The sequence below is a fragment of the Sparus aurata genome, chromosome 8 (assembly GCF_900880675.1).
Source record: "Sparus aurata chromosome 8, fSpaAur1.1, whole genome shotgun sequence".
NCBI classification, from domain to species: domain Eukaryota; kingdom Metazoa; phylum Chordata; class Actinopteri; order Spariformes; family Sparidae; genus Sparus; species Sparus aurata.
The window spans coordinates 29570330-29591208 of NC_044194.1; the positions used below are offsets into that span (position 1 = coordinate 29570330).

The 20879-nt window shown below is 39.8% G+C and overlaps 1 protein-coding gene across 4 annotated transcripts in view; it reads right to left on the minus strand.

Annotated features, from left to right (window-relative positions):
- Nucleotides 1-20568, minus strand: part of kiaa1549la (KIAA1549-like a) — a 104101-nt gene extending 83533 nt beyond the window's left edge. For 3 of the 4 annotated variants that reach the window (XM_030425428.1, XM_030425427.1, XM_030425425.1), the window contains exon 1: nucleotides 20032-20568. In XM_030425428.1, the coding sequence (XP_030281288.1) occupies nucleotides 20032-20284 (253 nt within the window). In that variant the 5' untranslated portion in view covers nucleotides 20285-20568. The remainder of the gene's footprint in view (nucleotides 1-20031) is intronic. The other variant, XM_030425426.1, reaches the window with a different exon arrangement.
- Nucleotides 20569-20879: the final 311 nt, after the last annotated feature.

A 20879-nucleotide genomic window follows, 5' to 3' on the forward strand; every position in this document is an offset into this window, starting at 1 on the left:
GCACACTTGATAGAGTGTGATTAATCTACAGCCTGAACAAAATTTTCAATCTATTTTCAAACAAACAGGATCATTTTAAAATACCAGGAAGGAATCAAGTCGCACATTTGGATTTAGCCAACAATCTCACAGTAGAACTGTGGACTATGTGAATCCAATTTAGTGCTGTGTACCAATAAATCTGTCAGGCAACCTGGCACTGCAGACAAAAATTATCACAACCCCAGCAGGCAAAGATTTGGATTAAAAAATGGATTTAAGCAAATGTAACTTAAAACCAAAGTGTAAACAGTGATAATGAAAGCAAAAGGCAAGAGTTATGTGAGAAAGCCTGAGAAATTGAACTTGCTGTGGAGCAGAGCAAAGATTTTTAATTAACACTCTGTGAAAAAAGCAAAGAAGTTCTGACATTAAAGACGGAAGAGAAAATGGAGCAGTTTTTGAAGCAGAGCCGAGAACTTTGTACTGATATAAAAAGGGAAAGAGGAGCCCAGTGCATCATGGGTCAGTGCTGCTCATCCTCTGAAACAGCATTTTCCAGCACCAGGACCAATCCCTGAGGCTCAACAAAGCTGAACACTGAAAAAGAATGTGGTTAAAAAGAGAAGCAGAGTAAGTAAAATGAAACAACTGTATCTGGAAAGTCTGAACAAACCTCAGGAGATTAACTCATGTCAACAACATAAACATGCCCAAAACATGCCCAACAGTTAGAAAAAGAAAGAGTTTCTGACACGCTGGTCAGTACGAAGAGCACATTTTTGTGATAAAAATCGAAAGCCGGACTGTCTGCATTCAAATGTGAAGTTCTAAATAAACTGAGCCAGTAGAATTTTTTGTGTCAAAAAGTGTTGCACATTTCTGTATGCTCTCTACAGAAAGAAGCCAAGTTTTGAGGGAAGTTGCATATACAATGTATGTGTCAAAGAAGCCAACTGAAGTGACAAACTTGGCCTAACTCTGCAATTCTGCAGCACATTTTCTTGTTTCGGTTCTTAGTTTTGGTTTCAGATAAAGCAGGCAACTGCTTCCTGGGAGGAAGCTCCAAAAATCCATTGTGAACTACCTGTCCGGCAACTAGTTTGTTTACAAGCTAGTTGGCACCTGGCTTGCAAAAACAAGCATTTTGCTCCTAAGCAGTGTGATATTTCCCCAGGAGCTGGAGGATGCCAAAATAGAGTTAAAACAAGAATACATCTAAGAGTTCACCAGTTGGACAGAAACCTGACTCCAATTTAATGTTGATGTTGCTCTGTATCTGCTGAATATGCAGATTGGTAATTGTCTTTAGAAATTAAAATTGATAAAATGTCAGATCTGTGTTAACAGATTGTTTTTACGCTGTCCCAGAGTGGCTAAATAAACCAGCATATTCAGGTTTAACAAGCCATTGGAAAGGCTTTTCAACTTGGGAATCACCCCTGCCTATCACACAGCCCACAGTATTGCCCTGTTTGCTGGGTATGGTCACTGGTAGGAAATCTTCTCCACCCACAGAAAGTGACAAGTCCAATTTGTCATCTGTACTGCAGGAAGAACTGCTCTGTCCAGGCAAAACTGGGCTCCTTCATAACCACTGTTTATATCCCAGAGGAAGACAGTTTTACAGCTGTACATCAGAAAATGATGAATGAAGAAAAGTCATCATAGACTAATAATCTATGATGAATCTACTAGAACATACTGGATGCAATTGGCTGACATCACCTTACAGATTTTCTGGGTATTGGAGTTCAAATGTCAAAAAGTTATTGCACTTGAAGTGCACATTGTCCAAAGTTGATGAACTGCTACTGTTGGTTCGGACAAACTTTGATAAGTTTGGGAAACAGCTGGCGATGTTTACCGCACAGGTCATTGAACACTCCAAAATACCTCTTAGTGGCTTTTAGTGGTGCTCTGCTTCTACAAAACAGCACACAGTGCAGTATGTTTTATTTTTAGGTTTCAATTTTCAACCCTGGTTAAGGTAAAATGGAGAGCCAGAGTCTGTTAGCTTAAGTAGTGTCTGTTTTTGGAGCAGGGGTCTGTCACTGGGGGGAAATTCAATCTTGTTTTATTGAATCCGGACAGCAATATCAGAGACACACTTATAAAATAGTGTGAGAGCCTCAGTTTTACCTCATCAAAGGATGGTGCTTTATTGTTGTCTCATAAAAGCGAACTGAGACTGAAAGTTGCAGAAAAAAGTTTCGGATTATTGATTGACATGCAGGTGATTTCAGATAGAAAATACATTTTAAATTCCACTGAAAATACATTGGTTTTTATGTGGAGATCTATACGTTAAAAAACTATCACTGTTTATCATAACTGTAGATTCTTGTTCGTTGTGTTCTTGTGTCTGGTTTTGTCTTGTGGTTTCTTGTATTTGATTTCCATGTCTTTGTATCTTGTCTTGTGTCTTGTTTTTCCCATGCCCTCATGTGTCCTTTAAGTTCTGTGTTTTTTCCTATGTTCCCTCTGGCTCCCTCTGTCTATTGCCCTGTTCCCTTCATGTTCTCATGTGCTCCTCCCCTTCGTTGTCTCACCTGTTGGTCCACCTCACCTGTTCCTCGTCTTGTCATCAGTGTCTGTGTATTTAGTCTCTGTGTTCCCTTCACTCCTCGTCTGGTCATTGTATGTACTCTGGATGTCTTCTGTTTGTTCTTGTCAGCGCCTGTCTTTGTCCATGCTCCGTCCATGTGCCTGCTCCTGTCTGATCCTTGTTCCCCATGGTATGTGTTTTGGATTTGAGTTTTGCATTTTGCCTTTTGATTTGAACTTTGTCTTGCTGTTTTTGGTTGCTACTTGCCTGCTTATTGCTACTTGCTGTCGCCCCCCGTTTTGCCTGCTTCTGTTCTTGTGTTCAGCTTTTAAATAAAGCTCGCCTTTTGTTTCCCCATATCCTTGCCTCTTGTCTGTAACTGCATTTGGGTCCACCTTCCCCTTTTCCATAGTCTTCCCTTTTACCCCAACCTGACAATAACACTATCTGTTTGAGACAAAATAATTTAACAAGCATTCAGCATAACAAGTAGTAAAAAACAGATCCCTATAGAGATCAAGCTGCAATAATTGCATGGAGTTGGAGTTGTCTTCTTGTCCACATGATGAATGTAATTCATACTGCTTACACTCCTTTTAGCTCTGTTTTGGACTCCACCAGCCCCTGAGAAAAACAGCTGGCTCTCTACCATCTAAATGCTGCAACCATGTCGGTCAGTTGTTTGGTGCTGTTCGGGTAGCATTCAGGGCTTTCATTTTGAGCTTTCTTGCTCTAAGAGGCCTCCTAAATGCAGTGGAACCAAAACAATGAGCTACAAGGTGCTAAAACACTCCTTAGAGCTGGGGGGAACTGCAGAAATATTCACAGTGCAGCTTAAAATCAAATGGACCATCCCCATTCTGCTCATTGTACTTTTTAAGGTGTTATTAGTAATACAAGTACCAGTTTAATGTTATAGCTAGTGTGGCAGTGTAGTGGCAGCAAACTTAGCTTCTTTCATCTGAAGCATGAATAGAACTATAATTAATTTAAAATCAGTATGCCATTACATAAACACATGCAGCCAGTATTCAAACTCAACAATGAATGACATGAGTTTGTTTGTGGTTTAATTTCAAAATCCGGTGTCAAGATAATTTAACTCAGTTTAACAGATGTTCCAATTCTTAGTGTGTTTCTGTTCGAACTGATGTAACTGTAATGTACAAACACAAGTACTCTAAATCGAGAAAATGATCCCTGAAATTTCAGTCCTACCAAATCAGCCATAGTTTCCCTTTGATATGGAGGGCAGATTTCAAATTACTTTAAAATCCAGTCACATCTGGTTGTGCCTTCACACAGCTGTCATGTGTTTGTCAGCTGGAAAGTACTGCTTTTCTAAAAACATGTTGAAACTGTCAAATTATTGAAGACCACCATTTCCTCTGAGGAATATCTGAAAGGAGGACAGGCCTCTTTGTAGTGTGACACACACACACACACGGACACACACACACGTCAATATTGCTAACAGGGAACTAAATTTCTATCTAATAGGGGACCTCTGTTTCTGGTCACTTGAAAAAAAACATAAATCGATGGGAAAGCTATAAAAGAGGACACGCACACCTGTACAGACTGTATCCATGCATCACATCTTGCAGAGTTCGGCCCTAACACATGCTACAGTAAAAAGGAAAAATCCATCATGGCTGTAACTAGACAGACGCAGCAGCAGAGCGTGAGACAACATTTGAACCAATCAGGCGGCAGCGTGTGTGTCGTTTATCTTAGAGGAAGCAGAGGGGCTTGCCTGGTAGCCCTAAACTTGGGAACTTGCTGAGGAAATGAGTCTTAGTTTTTCATGTTGTCTTTGTTGTTGAAAATGCAGCTGGTCAAGAAAGTGCTGATTCAAAAAAAGAATGTTTCACTGGCTGTAATGTCACATTCAGTGGTTTAACTTCATCAGTGTATATTTGTACAGCGTTAACCTCAAGGTTTTTACCTGTCTAATACCTCTGTTATTGTCTGTTTTCATTGGGTTAGGGAAATTTGCAGATCACAACTTAAAATGGCCAAACTTTTAACATTCATGACTTAAAAAGTATAGAGTACAGCGGTAGGATTTTAGCATTTAGCTCATACGTACAGCCTTGCAGACCTGAGGCCGACGAAGCAGGATTCATGTTTGGCGAGGTGACTTTAGTTTGAATGTACTGGTTGGATTATACACTGAGAATTAACAAGGAGGGAAGTGGAACCTGGAGAAAAATGAGAACCAGGGATACCTAAGTGTCATTCAATGCCAATTTACTCAAATTCCTGAACTTTTGCCAGTTCACATCATGGATTTTCTTGAAAAAAAGCGTGTTGAAACTTCTGTTAAATCCATGGGACCCTATAAAATCCTACAGCTGTAATCCAAATACCTTTTAATTTATGAATTTTGGAAGTTTGGCCCTCTGAAATAAATTTCAGCATTTTAGTGATTTCTTGTATGTGTATTCTCAGCCACACTAATAGCTTAATTTTCACTGGACTGGGCTGAAATTTGTCCTGAAAATCTAAGACACTAAGGAAACTTTTCAACATGAATTAATTTACATGGTTGCTGCTGAATCATTACAGTTATCAAATAAACAACTAGAAATCTTCTTTTTTTTGTTTTTTTAAGAGAATGAAGAATCTATCATTTACAAAAAATCAAATGTCCATCAGTTGCCACTTTCTTGCCAGCAAATGTTGGCTCTGTGTCGTATTCATGGGGCTCTGTCACATCTAGAAGTTTTTTGGTCCTGACTGAAATGAGTGCCACAGATCTTCTAAAATAAAGCTTTTTTCTTTTCATTAAGCACTTTAAGCTGCTTTCTTATTCATATGAAGGTTCTATCCTCTTCCTATCTCTATGGGACTCATTCTTTCTCATAAGGGAAAGCGAAGGAACAGAAAAAGAAACACAAAGGTGCAGGGATGAGGGAGTTTGTGAAAAAACAGATGCAGATGGCGGAGGAAGACAGAGAGAAAGATTAAAAGAAAGAGGAGGGGAAGGAGTGAGGTTAAGGTAGAGTTTAGGTGGATGAAGCAAGGGATGGATGGATGAAGTATTTCAGCAGCCAGATGGGGTTCCTGATGAGAGGTGAGCCATATGGTGATGATTCAATATGGCAGCCTGGCAACCTCTGGTTTAACCCCCTACACACACACACACACGTACACACACACACGCACACACACACACACACTACATACTTATTGCTCTATACACATTAAACACACAGGAAGGGAGGTTGAAATCTCTAATTTGCTTATGAATTCCTATTAACTGAAGTATGCCCTCAAAACAGAACACATCACACTCTCATGTCGTCGCACAAGTGAACACTCATACACACTCAGACACTCACTCATTCAGATACACACGCGCTTATGCAAAAGCAATAATCATAGTGGGTTGTTCTAGCACTTTGGCTGATGATTTAGAAACATTGTGTGTGTGTGTGCGTATGTGTGTGTGCGTGCGTGCGTGTGTGTGTGTGTGTGTACACAGTATTGATTTTTCGGAGAAACACATGCCAAAACTGCTGCAGGATGCACCATGTGACTGTGCACAAGCCAATAAGTGCGCTGAGTGAATTTGATTGGCCCTGAGCCTCTGATGTGTGTTTGCCCTTACTGTGTCCCCTGTGGTGGCACACTATCTATGTGTGCGTACTAGTGTGTGTGTTGTATAAAGGCACATATGGTGTGAGTACAAAGTGCCATTTCATTACTGGCTGTAGACATTAATCTGATTTAGCGTAGTCGGCGTTATCCCTAACCTGACTCATACTGTGTCACTTGCTGCCTCCTCCCTATTATGATGTTGAGATGCTGAAGAGGGGGATGTTGATGAAAATAAAGTCTCAGTTCTTTAAACCACAGTAAAGAGAATAAAGTCGACACTAATTAGTCTCTACCGTTATGTAACTGTCTGAACCATAAAATCATGCACATACAGAGTGTGTGACAGAGTTCAACATCCCCCATGACAGTCTGTGCCTGTTAAGAAGACATCACAGACTTCGAAAGTCTTTTTTAAAAATGTGATTTTACTGCAGAATTTAGCAACAGCACTTTACTTCATTCCTCGCATATAAAAAATACAACCAAAGACACTGTTCTCCACTGTTTTCACCTTTCATCTTAAGCCTCTCAGTGCTTAAACTCAGGCCCAGGCTTGATAATGTCTCTGTAGCTAACTGCCTCTGATCTTTACTCTGAATTTCATGCAGCCATCTGAACCAACAGGCATACGGTTTTGTTTTGTTTTTTTGTGTTTCTTTTTTTCAACATTTCCCTATCACAAACCCACATCTAATCTGGGTTGTTGAATGCATTGGCATCTTACAGCTTCTTAACACTTGGTCTTGAACAGCATGTATGATTATGCACAGTTATGAATATTCAGAGCAGATTTTTTTCTGTGCGCTGGTGTGTAGACAGCAGAGTGTGTGCGGAGGTCAGAACTATACAGGTTGACTTTGATTAACCCAGGGGGAATAATTACCTTCCTCATCAAAAACAATTGTTCTGTTTAAACAGCAATGCAACCTCGGTCCAACAAACAGACATAATGAGGAAAACAAGCTGCCATGTGGAAATGGATTCTCTTAATTGCTGCTGATTGTAGGACTTTGATTTGAACCTCAAATGAGATACACTGAAAACGTAATATCATTTTTTAATGATTCGACTGACATTTAAGCTCAATATAATTTCTGAATATTGTAGTTTATCTGCCATCCAAACATGTTGTGGCCTGAATTACCCCAGTTCTGAAGGCGCTTAGGCTTTGATGCTATTTACATGCACTGAGTGTGCAGGATAATACACAAAATCCTGGCAGAGGTCAAATTCGGGATAAGCTGTTTATATGCATCTTCATATTCCCATCAAAGAGAGAGAACATTTCAAACATCACCATGGAAACAGAGGAGACATACTGAAATAAACATGAGCTTATCTAATGAAAAAAGTAAATTGTAATTTTAGGCTAATATCACCACACTGCAGCTGTTATATTATCATATTCAGATGGGTCTTTTGAGCTGAATTATGGTGTCCCAATCCAATAATTCATTTTTGTTGTTTTGTTGTTTTGTTCTTCTTGTATTAGCTATGATCATAACCTTTCCCAACACATATTTTGTTTGATATAATCACAATCTATGGGACAAATACAACAGTGCTGGCCCATCCTTCAATACCAGCACAGAGGTGCTCTTGGCCAAGGCTTTTAATCCACAACTGCTCCAGAGTTGCACTGGGAAGTTTCCAGGTGTGAATGTGTGTAACTGTGTGAGTGTGATCAGGGCATTCCTGTCTAAAAAGAGAGGTTGGCTCTTGAGCCTGAACGATATCGATATTAGGGATTAAAAAATCCAGATATCAATAAATCAGCCAATTTACACCCATGCAATGATCCCTCTGATGTGGCTATTAAACAGTTGTGACAAAGATATGTGAAGGAGGCAGGATATTATCCACCATTACTGATGTATCTAACCCTGACCAATATATCAGTGAGGCTCTAGTTGGCTCTCAGTGAAACGTCATTGAGTTTCATAAGAGATTTTTCAGGCCTGTTTAATTCTGTTTAAAATTCTGTTTGGCGATAGGTTTGTGTTAAATGATGAGTTCAGTTCAATTTCCTAATCAACTAGAAGAATGATAAGACACTATTTTAAAGTCAAGCTCCAGAAATGTTTCAAGGGCTACAAGGAGTTGTTCATTTTTGGGTGAATTTACTCTTTAAGCCAACAGTTTATCTATATTAACTAAACCACTTTTTGACTGACAGTGAGCACACCAAAAATGTCAATAAAATCCAACAGGAAAAATGCAACAATTTTTCAACAAGAGTTTAACATCACCATTTTAAAAATGGTTGTGATGTTGATGGTTTGTAAGTGACAGGAAAAAAGCATAGACCTACAGTGTCAACAACAGCTGCTTCCAAGCTAAACCATCCACCTCAACCATCAGCATTGTCAAACCACCAATTATGTCAGACCATTAACTGCTATGACAGTTTTCAGTTTGCCTTTGTTTTCTCTTCTTGAGTAGTTTGGGTTCCTACTATGTTGGTTAAAACTTGACTCATCATCAAACTTTTTGTGTTTCTTGACCTGCCTGACGTATTCTTTGTGATGTCTCCCTGTTCTTACATCTCGGCAATTAACATAGTAAGTGCCTAGTTATTACTGTTATTACTGGAAAAATAGCAAATACTACAAAATAAGACCCAGGTCCTCTTTCTCTGAAACCAATGCAGGTGCAGCGAATGAAGCTTACTCCTGAATAGCATACTTAGAAAGGAAATAGAAATGTGGCTGTTACACACATGCAACTGTGAGTTCAAGGCCACATGACACATGACACACACTGATGGAAAGACACTTGGACAGACGGGTGCACATAGTGAAGGAGGGAGGTGAGCAGCTGCACTGATACATGGTGAGTAAAAGGAGAGGAGGCCAAGCAGCTATAAATCCTTCTCGCTCCCAGTCAACCCTTAAGAAGCGAGGGCTGATTAAATTTTCATTCTGTCTCTCGCTTTCCTTGCCGCTCCCCCTTCTTTTTCTTTCAGATGCTCAAGCAGAAACAAATCCCTGCCGCCTGTCTGTTGGCCTGTTTCGAGGCTGAAACAATCTCCTGTGGGTACGAGGAACTCTTCAATGTCTAGCTAAAAAAAGCCTCATCTGAAAAGGATTCTTTTGATTCTGATTGATTTTTCTCACAGTCATCACATGCTGGATTGAATTTCCTGTGTTCTGGAAGATTTTCTAAAGCAGCTGATTTTGAAATGAATAGCAGAACGACTTGTGACTAGGCTCAAATGAATGATACAAACACACCTTGAAGACAGGATGGCAGAGTGAGTCCCGGTGCAAAAACACAGAAGCTTTTGAAGGCACACTCCACAATCAGTCTGCTTTTATACAGTAAAAGCTTCACGAGTACAGCAGGGAGTTCAGACAGAAGCAATGTATCTCGTTTTCATTTCATTTTATTTCAGGGACAAGGACAAAAAAATATTTTTTTAAGGGTCTGCTGGCTGAAGGCAAAAGTGTGGAAAAATCTCTCAAGGAGTCTCATAGTCTGACTCTCTAGCACTAACTATTGATCATGCAGAGACCCTCCAGACTCCGGAGGGCGAAAAAGGACTCAGAATCTTTCTTTGTCTTTCAGTTTTTTTACCTATTCTATGTGTCTCGAATCTTTGGTTTTCTTTTATTTGAATCGATATGGCAATGACAGGGCTGATGATGGCAACAGTGTTAATGATGGTGATGACGACGCTGCTATTATGGAGTGATGGAATTAATGAGTCAGGAAGTCAGCTTCTATTACTCCATTTTCTGTTTTTGTCTCATGCCGTCAGTCTTTTTTTCCACATGTAGCATTTTCTGTCTCTTCACTTCCTATCTAACCAATCAGGATATGGAACTCTTACAGCGCTGTCATTCAGGCTTGGCACATCCACCTCGACTCCTCCAAAAGGACATTTCCAATTCCAGGGTTGACACTTCATCTCTCAAGTTGTTATTACCAGGGACAGTGTGTGCTCTCTATCATTCTCCATCTATTATCTGTTGCCTGTGCAGGTGGGTTCACCACCTCATGAAAATCATTTCAGGATTGTGTCATGCCTAATCCTTTTCAAGTCAATTCAATCACACACCTCGTACCTGGTCTCTCAACTTGCTGGTACAAAACTGATTTCTGATTTTTACGAAACTGATCTTCCGACTTGAAGTTTTCATGAATAATGTCCAAATGTCCATTAGTTTCTTTTAGCCTGGATCTAAAAACCTGAGGCCACCTCATTCTTGTCATTATTAGTCTATGTCAAACAATCCTTTTCTCATATACATGTCAGCATTTTGAAATATCATGAACATTTCAGTTTTATATGATAATGTTTAATCTGTTAAAGTTAAAGTTTTAATTTACACAATCAATAATATTAGTAATCAATACAGGAGAAATGTGATCAATCAATCACTGCATAAATATATATATATTAATATATGTATTAAAAAAAAAGAAGAAACGCGCATTGTTTGATTTACGGCCGTCGGTGGCACCTGTAGTCTTGATCCAGAGGGTGGCAGAAGAATAAGAAAGGGAATCAGAAGAACAAGAAGCAGGGTTGGCGTTCGGGAAAAACACGGTGGACGGAAAAGTGAAAGTGAAAGGAAATGGGGAAGGACTTATGAACGGCAAACTCACTTTCAAAACACTGCCAGATGGTTCGGTCGATAGGACAAAAGTTATCTGCACGTACTGTCGACATGAAATGAGTTACCACTGAAGTACGTTGAGTCTCAAATATCATTTGCAAGCCAAACACATGGCAGATGCGGAGAGCCCACTGCCCCCCCCCCCCCACCAAAAGCAGACATCACCATGTTTTGATCCCATTTAGGGTAAGGGGATATTTTTCGAGCCTTTCATTTTCCTGCATGATCTGAAGTGTTGAATAAACATTTTCATAAAGCAAGCATATTTGCCCTTTCTTATGTTGTTAAAAGTATTAAGAACATGAAAAAAATACATTAAGGTACATTTAGAACAGAAAGAAATGTGCCAAAAAAATTGCAACGAGTTAACTATGGACAAAATGCGATTAAAAAAATTAATAGTTTGACAGTCCTAATATATAAATATATATATATATATATATATATATATATATATACATACATACATACATACATACATACATACATACATACATATACATACATACATACACATACACTCTACAGGTGTTGTGAACTTTACTAGATGATTGGACCTATGTTGATGAGGTGACCACACATTGTGTAGCCTACTTTTTGGTCTTTATCACAGCAGACATTTGGACTCGTCACAAAAGGAAAAGCACAGGTGTTACACTGCACCGCGTGATTAAAGTGTTACAGTGAGTCAGCATGAACAACACTAGGACTGTGTTCTGAGTTCTATAGTAGAGTACAAGGTTTACTGAAATTAGTGTTCCGTATAGTGTCCTCAAAATTGCCCACAACCTGAAGAATAAAGTAGTTTTCATGGCACGTTCATTATTTTGTGCCAACAATCCCATAATGTCAATGCGGTCCATTTCATGGACGCCGGACTTATTGTTTATTTTAAAGTGAGTGGTGTATGAGTGATCAAGGGAGGAATTTTGCACACAGCCACAATGTAAATATATTTATACATAAATGTAGATGTACATAGATAAATGTTTTTCACAAGATTGCAATAATATGCAGGAGGTGATAAAAGCTGTTGTATACCTGCTAATTAAGTCTCAAAAGGATTATCAAAAGGCACCTTCTCTTTAGCAGATAAGCAACCTGAAACTTCTGCAGATAAACACTATACTAAAGTTATGTAAGAAATTATATTTTCTTTGTGCCAAAGTGTGTGTGTGTGTGTGTGTGTGTGTGTGTGTGTGTGTGTGTGTGTGTGAGTGTGTGTGTGTGTGTGTGTGTGTGTGTGTGTGTGAGTTGTGTGATTTGGTGTGAACTGACCCTCTATATCAATCAATATCAATGTTACCCTTTTTGCTTGGTACACGCACTTCAGAGGTTCACTGGTCAATAAACAGAGCAATGGAAATGCAGTGGCTGTCTAACATGACACAACATCTGGAGGGAAACATGAAGCATGCACACACACACAGATGTTTCTAGTTTACTAAAAAACCTACACACTTCCGCATTCTGTGAACTCTCTCTGGACATACTTTACAAACTGCATCGCCTGACGCCACATGAATGAGCTTTGAACATGAGAAGTGTTCTCATGTATAGATGCCTTTGTACATCAAAGTGCCTCTCACATGAGACTGTCGGAAAATAATTAACCTTCTGAAAACATACCAGCGAGGAAACATGCAACCTCTTGCAGCCCCCGCAGATTAGAAAAATACAAAGTGTGGCTAATTGGGATTATAAAAATCAATTTATCCAAAAGAGCTTCTGCCTACCCGTATGATTTGTAACAGGGCCCTGCCATGCATAATGTATTAAATGTACAAGCTGGGGAAATATGATCTGCATATGAAACCTCTCTCTCCCCCTTCTGACTTCCAGTCTCTCTCCATATTCCTCACTCAAACTCGAACACACACAAGTTCCAGAAATGATTAGATGTCTGTTACACTGATGAAAGTGAGCGATGCGTTGCATGTGTGTGTGTGTGTGTGTGTGCGCGCGCGCAGTTATGTGTGTGATAGAAGGTAAACGGCTGAGGCGCATAACAACTCAGATAAGGACGTTCTGTCAGACATATTCAGCCTGGCTCGTTTGGTCACAATCGCAAAAAAAAGTTGTAAGTAAAGCAGAGTCTTATCATCAGAGTTTATCTTCCTTGTATTATAAAGCTGCTTCTCTGTGTTTCTGCCTGGCAACAGTGGGAGTAATGACTGTCACCTGCAGTGACGAAGAGTCTCTGAGGCACAGATGTGTCATGAACGAGAACATAGTGCAAATAAGACTGACAACACTGTGAGAAAATAGGAGTGTTTGGCAAAACAAGTGTCAAGCATCTTGTTCTAAAACATTTTTCTTATTCAGCATCATTAACATTTATGATTGAATTAAGCTTCTACTGCATTCTGATAAAAGCCTTCAAAATACTCTCATAGTTCTGCCTTGTATTTTGCTGCATCCGATTTCTATTTCCTTGTCGGTGTGAAAAGCTCCAGCAGTGCATAATCAGAGCAGCACAAAGAAGTACAGAGCAGAGATCAGTCAAGCGGAGCGATGCAAAAATTGCCACTGCTGCTTTAATGCCAAGAACATGTGCAGGGATGATGCAGTGCTCGAGCACCCCCGCCTCTGGGACCACATGCAGGGTCTTTGGCCTTGGATCAATTCCAACTGCAATCCTCCTCTTAGATGCACTGCTGCTGATCACCTGAGCTCTTTCAGACATGGGAAACAATCGAGCAGTATGATGAGGCAAAGAAGGACAGCTGGGGTGAGAGTTTGAGTAGCTGGCGTAAATTAAAGCTGCAACATGAAACTTTTTTCCCTGAGGCACTAACTATTGATCATGCTGATCTCCTCCCTCTCTTGTCACATTTCTGCTCCAACTCTTGTCACTCATCTTGATGAAATGTCTGCCAACATCTAGCATGAGGCTGAGGTAATGATACTGAGTGTCTGGAACCATTTAGCCTCGGTCTTTTCTGCTTTCTTGATGCACTTGTGGAAAGACAAAGGATATAAAAGACAAAGAAAATATTTGCTTCCAAAGGACTTCCTGGCGTTTATTGAATGAAGGAGAGACTGTGGCCATGGTTTAAATGTGATAATGATTAACAATATAAGACTTCTCATCTTTAGGGACCCATAATATGGATTTTTCTCAGCTGATACCATTAACCAATAATTATCTGCTTCTCGTGGTGATACCAATGACCAGTTATATTTTAAAAAGAAGTTCCTAACTTTTAGTTTATGCACACCTGAGGGTAAGAAAGGCTAAGATGTAGTGAGCAGAAATTGATGATTTATTATTCCACAGCTCTAATAAGATTTGTTGTGTTAAAACTTATTTTTCCAACGGTTAAGAGTCCTTGCAGAACATGTATTGCAAATTACAGTCGTCGTCTTCCTCTGATACTATAAAAAAACATCTGCCCACTGTATCGAAATGTGTAGATGCTGCACTTTAATTGGCTCTGTTAATCACCTAGAATAGTTAGATTATTTCTCGGCCTGAAATATTTCCTGATCGTTAGGGCTTAACTAATAATTATTTTCATTGTCGATTAATCTGTCCATTATTTTGTCAATAAAATCAATTAGCTGTTCAGTCTATAAATTGTCAGGAAATGTAAAATTAACAATGTTTCTGTATATCTCAAAGTTATACATGACGTCCTCAAGATATTCAATTTACTGTGACAGAAGAGTAAAGAAACCAGAAAATATCTATTTAAACATTTAAACATTTAAAAAGCAAAAACCTATTTAGTTTGAAAACTTTAAACCTTGTTCTTCTCATTAGTGACAGATTATTCGGAACTGGACTTAACTCTTATGACTATGTCTATGAAACTGATATTTATAGCACATCCACAGAAAATACTTGACTCTGACTGGCTGATTGTAAGTCCCTTAATATTGTCAGGAGACTTCCACTCTACTACATTCCTGATTCTGTAAGCTATAACGGATGGTTTTGTTTTTTGGGTGGTATGTGTATGGTCCACAAAAATGTCCTAGAATAGATAATAAGAGCGTGAGGATCCTACCTATGGATCTTGAGTGTTGCCATTATGGCCCAGAAAACATCTCTTAGCTCTTACCAAACTTACCACAGCACTGTGCTTTATTTTCCCATTTTCTGCGACAAATCATTCTTAATATATTTAAGAGACAAGCTCTGAAATTGAGCAGAAGTGAACTGTGGCTTTTGGGAACTTGTTGGAATGAATATCGGAAATGTTATTTACTTCATTGCTGAGGAGGACAGCGTGTGCTGCCATTCATTCAATTTGTCAGGGTTTCTAAACCGATGAACTGAGCGATGGTGTGTGAGTGAGAATCCTTATGAGGCAAAGTAGCTGACATGAAATAAAGCTGGTTGTAGCACAGCGCGCATTCTCATCTGTCAACCGTCATCAAAGTTTCCACATCTGACAGTCTCCATGCATAAAGCAAAAGCTCTGCTCTTAAGTGCCCCATGAACCTTGTGGAAATCACCACAATTATGAGTCAAAACTACAAAAAATGGACATATGCAGGAGAATACACAGAAAAGTCATTCTCGTGTCACATTGAAAAACGCTCCGCCAAGATAAATATGTACAGACTGTATTGTTTTGACCATTCAATGCAACCCCAGATTGGGTATGTGTCATTGTCATTTTTGTTTCCAAATCAGCTTTAAACATCCTGATCTCACTGTTGACTGTGTGTGTGTGTGTGTGTGTGTGTGTGTGTGTGTGTGTGTGTGTGTGTGTGTGTGTGTGTGTGTGTGTGTGTGTGTGTGTGCATGATTGAATGGATGTTGTACAGCAGCATGCTAAAAGACCACCTCAGTGCCAATCTTGTCTTTGAGCTGAAATAGTATCGATCATGCAATCACATTTAAATTCACCCTCAGAGCATGTCTGAATGTGACTGATTATCGGCTCTCTTTCTTTCTTTCCGTCTCTCTTGTATATGCAGGTAACACAACAGCTTACAGTCACGTTTCTCACATTGCTTTTCTTCTGACCAGATGCATCACAGAAACTTTTGGGTCTGTGTACAGACATTAAACTTTTAATCAGGTTTGTGAGAGTGCAGACTCTAAGAACTGCAATCCTCGGCCAACTCCTTCACAGGAAACAGACAGGAACCAGGCTACAGTGTACACAATCTGCACAATCGATCACTTTCATTGATGACAGCAGATAAATAATTATAAGCAGAAGATTTAGCAATGTCGCCAGCTATTCAATGCCTCACTGTCCTGCCCCGGTTATTAGACTGCAAGGGTTTGTCTAATTCCTCCATTATAAGCCAATAAATTACTGTATGTTAACATGTTGTTATGTTCTCAGCCAGTAAGAGAATGCACCATCCCTCCCAATATCATGAAAATCAAGTGGGGTAGGCTTTTGGTTTTAAACATCTTAAACTGTATTTCAATGATAGTATCAGAGCAGTCACTGCATTATTTTGATGAAATACATAAGACGTGTCATTGCTTCGATTTCTCCAAACTCAGACAGATGTTTACAGTGGAGTGTCTAACTGAAATAATTTTTTGACACTGACGGAAATGTGTCTGTAGTACAGTAGTAGGTGCAGAAATTGTATTCTTTAACTAGCAAGTACCAAATGATGGCATGCAGTTGGAGGGCTTATCAGTTGCCAAAACACTGCAGGTGGTGGTTTATAATACTCTGAGAGAGAATTTGAAATCTTTGGAAAATAATCACTTAGTCAATCATATAATCTTCTCTCTTGATTGGAAGGAAAAAAAGTATGATTGCAGGATTCATGTTACAAAGTAATCTGATAGGAATGTTCAAAGGCATGTACACATATGACTAGCCAATGCTTTACCTTGCTGGATGCTATCGCACTCCATGCATTGTGGCAAAGCTTTGAGTCAGGTTAAACTTTTTTTTTAAACATTTTTTGTCCACTGAGGTGGAGGGGTACATTTTCACCAAGCGCTGTTTGTCTGAACATAGCCTTTTGTGAAAAGCCATTTAGAGCTGCAACATTTCATTGATTTGTCATCAATTATTCAATCAATCGGCAACTATTTTGATAATTGGCTGAGTAATTCTCAGATTCCAGTTTGAAATGCTGAACCCTAACCCTAACCCTCGAGTATAGAAAGATGTGAGAAAAGGGTCACATTCACAAATGATGTTTAATTCTAAGAAAACAACAGCACTGAATGACTCAGATGACCAGAGTCGGATGCTTAACAGCTGGAAGGGTTTCAGTTCAAATCTCCCAGTGCTTCAGAGAGCGCTGATTATTAGGTAACAGACTTGACACTTACTCAGATGTTATTTCAATCCCTGGCTGACAAACACAGACACACTGTGAGTAAAGCACTAGCTGCTGATCTGTTCCCATGGTAACACGGACCAATAGATCTCAGCTATTGACTGAGGATGAAGATCTCTGTAGACCTATTAAAGAAAACACCTACACACATACACACACACATATTCTGTGTGCCTGCAGACACAAATGCTCACATGCACATACACACACACCAGCTAGGAATCAGAAAAACAAACAAAAAAACATATTTTTTGTTGTTGTTGTTATAAATGGAGATAGAGAATACAAAAATACATTGGGAACATTCTCTCTAAGAAGACCTGAAACAGCTGAATGCTTGAGTAACCAGGTAAGAGAGAGAAAGTCAAATCTCCCCAAGCCATACTGTGGAAAAGCTCGCTCTTAAGTGGTACAGCAGCATCATATAAAAGAGGATATGTTGAGAGTGAGTGGGCGATTTGCTCTGATTTAAATGGGTAGGCTGGGCAGATAAACTGTCTTTTTCCAAATACTTTGGCAATCTTCTCCATATCTGTATTGCTGCTTTCATTGTCCATCCGGAGCCTCACAAGGAGACATGCGTTCAATGCATCTGTGCTAATCATAGGGGCACAGACATTACCCTCAAATGACACAGTGAGGAGCAGTGGCAGGAGGAGTCAGTATTTCATTATTTTCCAATTTGAAAGTTAATAAGAGAGATTGCTACGGTGGTACTGAGAGAGTGTTCCTCTGACTTTCAGACTCTCAGTGCTCAAGTTAAGCCAGTCAATCACTTAAATGCTTATCAAAATATAGAGCAAGCCCGCAGAGCTGCCACTAAACCATTCAACAATTTAACCAGACTTATGATGTCAGTGTAAAACTTAAACGGGCCATTTGCTCAGCTTTTGTCCTCATATTACTCTAAGAAAATGAGGAGGATGATGTCAAAGGCTTTTTATTTTATAAGTATTGTGGGACTGCTGGGTGGTTGTGCGCGCTGTGTTTAAGCATGATACATTGTTGTGTGGTGCCAAATTTGGTTTGCCTACAAAGGAATTATTTTGTTTACCATGAAAGTAAATCATTTCAATAGATGAAAAAGAAGTCTCTTTCAGTTTATATGTGACATTACAAGATCTTCAAATACCTCCCAATGAATAGATCTCAAGTGACATGTAGGCCTAGTAGTGAGGAGAAGGGTACTATGGGGAAATATGGGCCACTGCATTTCAAATTTGCCATCACAAAGAGTCAAGGGTTTCATTCAGGTCAGTTAAAATCATCAAACATGATATGATGCGTATTCACTCTGTATGAAATGTGATGTTGACCTTATATATGTTAGGGTATTTAAAGCAGAGCTTTAGCAGGAGATAACTTAGCCTCTTTGGATTTACAAAGTACAAAGTGTACTTTATAATGTAGAGTGACAGCTAACATACATGCAGACTTGTATTCCTCTTTAGTTTTGGTTCTATTGGGTCATTATTATTGAGAAAAGCTGATAGATATTTTTAAAACTTCAGCCGCTCCATCTCATCCTGAAACATTCTATATCCGTCAGTAGAACATTCTGAGAAAACCAATTCATTATTCCTGGAAAGACACAAGACATGTGACCTTTAGGTTTCCAAATGTCATCTTCAGTGTTGCCAGCACCAAAGTTGAAATAACATTCACATCCATTGTGGGTTGGCATCAGAAGTCTGAGTGGCTAATATCTCCACACCTTTACTTATAAAATTCAACTTTAAACTGTCGACAGTGATTCATAATATCCAGTTGCATCTCTGAGCACTTATGGACCTAACCTAAGCAATGGAGTTTCTAATGAATTTCCAATGCAATTAAGTCTGACAGTTTTCTCGCTTTTGGTGTGTATCCGTGTTGGGTGTGTTTTCAGCTTACTGTCCTTGACATTCATTTGTTTTTTAAGAACTTTCCACATATACAATCAGTTCAAACTTGACTCGTCCCAGATTTAAACAAGTCAAAACGGATTGCTAATGTAAAACAGTGGCGCCTGGAGGTTGTTTGGAGTTCACGTTTAAGCTGCCAGAGAGCTCAGTCAAGCTCATTGCAGTTATTTTAAAAAACAAAAAAAACAAATGTGTCCCTTAAATAAAACTTTTTGTAGGGTTGAATAATTATACATAACTGCAAAATAATGTCAAAGTAGGGAACTATATATTCCTTTTTATTGTCATTATTATAAAGACCACAAACGTGTCTGTTTACTGAGATAAAAATGTCTTGTCCTCTTTAAGAGCCTTAGTCAAAGCAGTATGACTCAAATATGTAAACGTCTTTGATGCTATTTTTGTGTCTTCCTGGGATGGCTGTGAGACACGGAGATCATCAATTATTTATCCGTGCCGACTATGAAACGTCCCCTATGTATGTTGTTCGAGGTTGGCGACCTCGGGGCTCAATGCTCCATGAATGAATAAAAAGTTTCCTCCTGTATGCAAAGACACGGCCGCGGTCAGCGTGTAGTGGCGGCGCAGCGCGGCGCGGCGCGGCGGTCCACTGTGCGCTCCGGCTGCTCGTTTGGGGACGTAACATCGGTTAGGGCCTTTGTTCGACCACACCGATGTTTTACAGGAATTACAACCATATTTAAATGCAGTAAGAGCAAAACATCGAATAACAAAACATATATAGGCCATAGAAATAACAACAAAGCCCTCAGAGATCACGAAAACAGCTCGGGACGCATCAAAATGACCCCCACATCTTATACAACCCTGTTTTTCTGTTGTTTTCCGTGGCTATCATTTACATCTAACAGAGTCTGATGAAATCTTCCACACGTATTTTCTCCTCAACCGTCTAATAAACAGCTGCATTAATAATATAATAAGTAAGATGATATCAAGCCATCTTGAGACTGGAATGGGAGTCAAAGAATTCAACGCCACACAGGCTCATGTGGTGTTTATGATTTGTTTGATAATAAAGGAATTAAATGACCACTCTTACAGGTTGAAAGATAAAACAGCATCAGTGCCTTACCGTCAGCGGCCAACGAGCTCTGCATCATCAGCATCAGCACCGCGCCGATGGTCACAATCCACCGGGCCAGCATCCCATCCAGCGCCCGCGTCCTCTTCCCATTCCTCGGCGAACAGACGGCCACCATCCCCGCATTCAGGGTCCATGGTGCCGGAGAAGAAGAACAGGAGGCTCCTTTATTTGGCCTATTTACACCTTCAACCCGGGGGCCACTGCTGCCGTTGCTGGAGAGGAGCGCATGTTTGGGAGCCATTGGTCAACCAATTAATCCTGAATGGAAATCATCTAACGGGGCTGCTGTTGTGAAAGGCATCCGATCAACGTGCGCCCGGTGCGGACAAGCAGGGCTCCCCTCTCCATGAGCCAGCTGGAGGCTTTGGGGATCGATGAGAAGACAAAGAGATTTTTATTTTTCCTTGGCGCGTCTCACTGTGCCTGTTTCTGAGTGTACGCGCGCTGTGAAGTCTGATGTCCCTACTGCGACCGCAGAGCGCTCTCCATCTCTGCTGGCAGCTGCATCAATACACTGAGACAGGACCGGAAACAAGCATCCGCTGCCTTCAAAATAAATGCGTTTAAGTTGTCTGATGTGCATGGTGTAGGCAAAGACGCCTTTCACGGATTGATTTTGCACCATCTGTCTAGTATAGGTAGCCCACAAATCAGCCTATAAATACAAGTTGGCTCAGAGAGTGACTTTAGGTCAGCCCATTTTGGCCTGTCAGAATGGGTCTGTATGTTGTCTGAAAACATATGTGCCTCAACTTTTTTTAAATTGGTTGGACAGAACAAATTAAAAATAAGATGCTTGAGGTAATCTAACATTAGCAAATGACCAGCTAACTGCT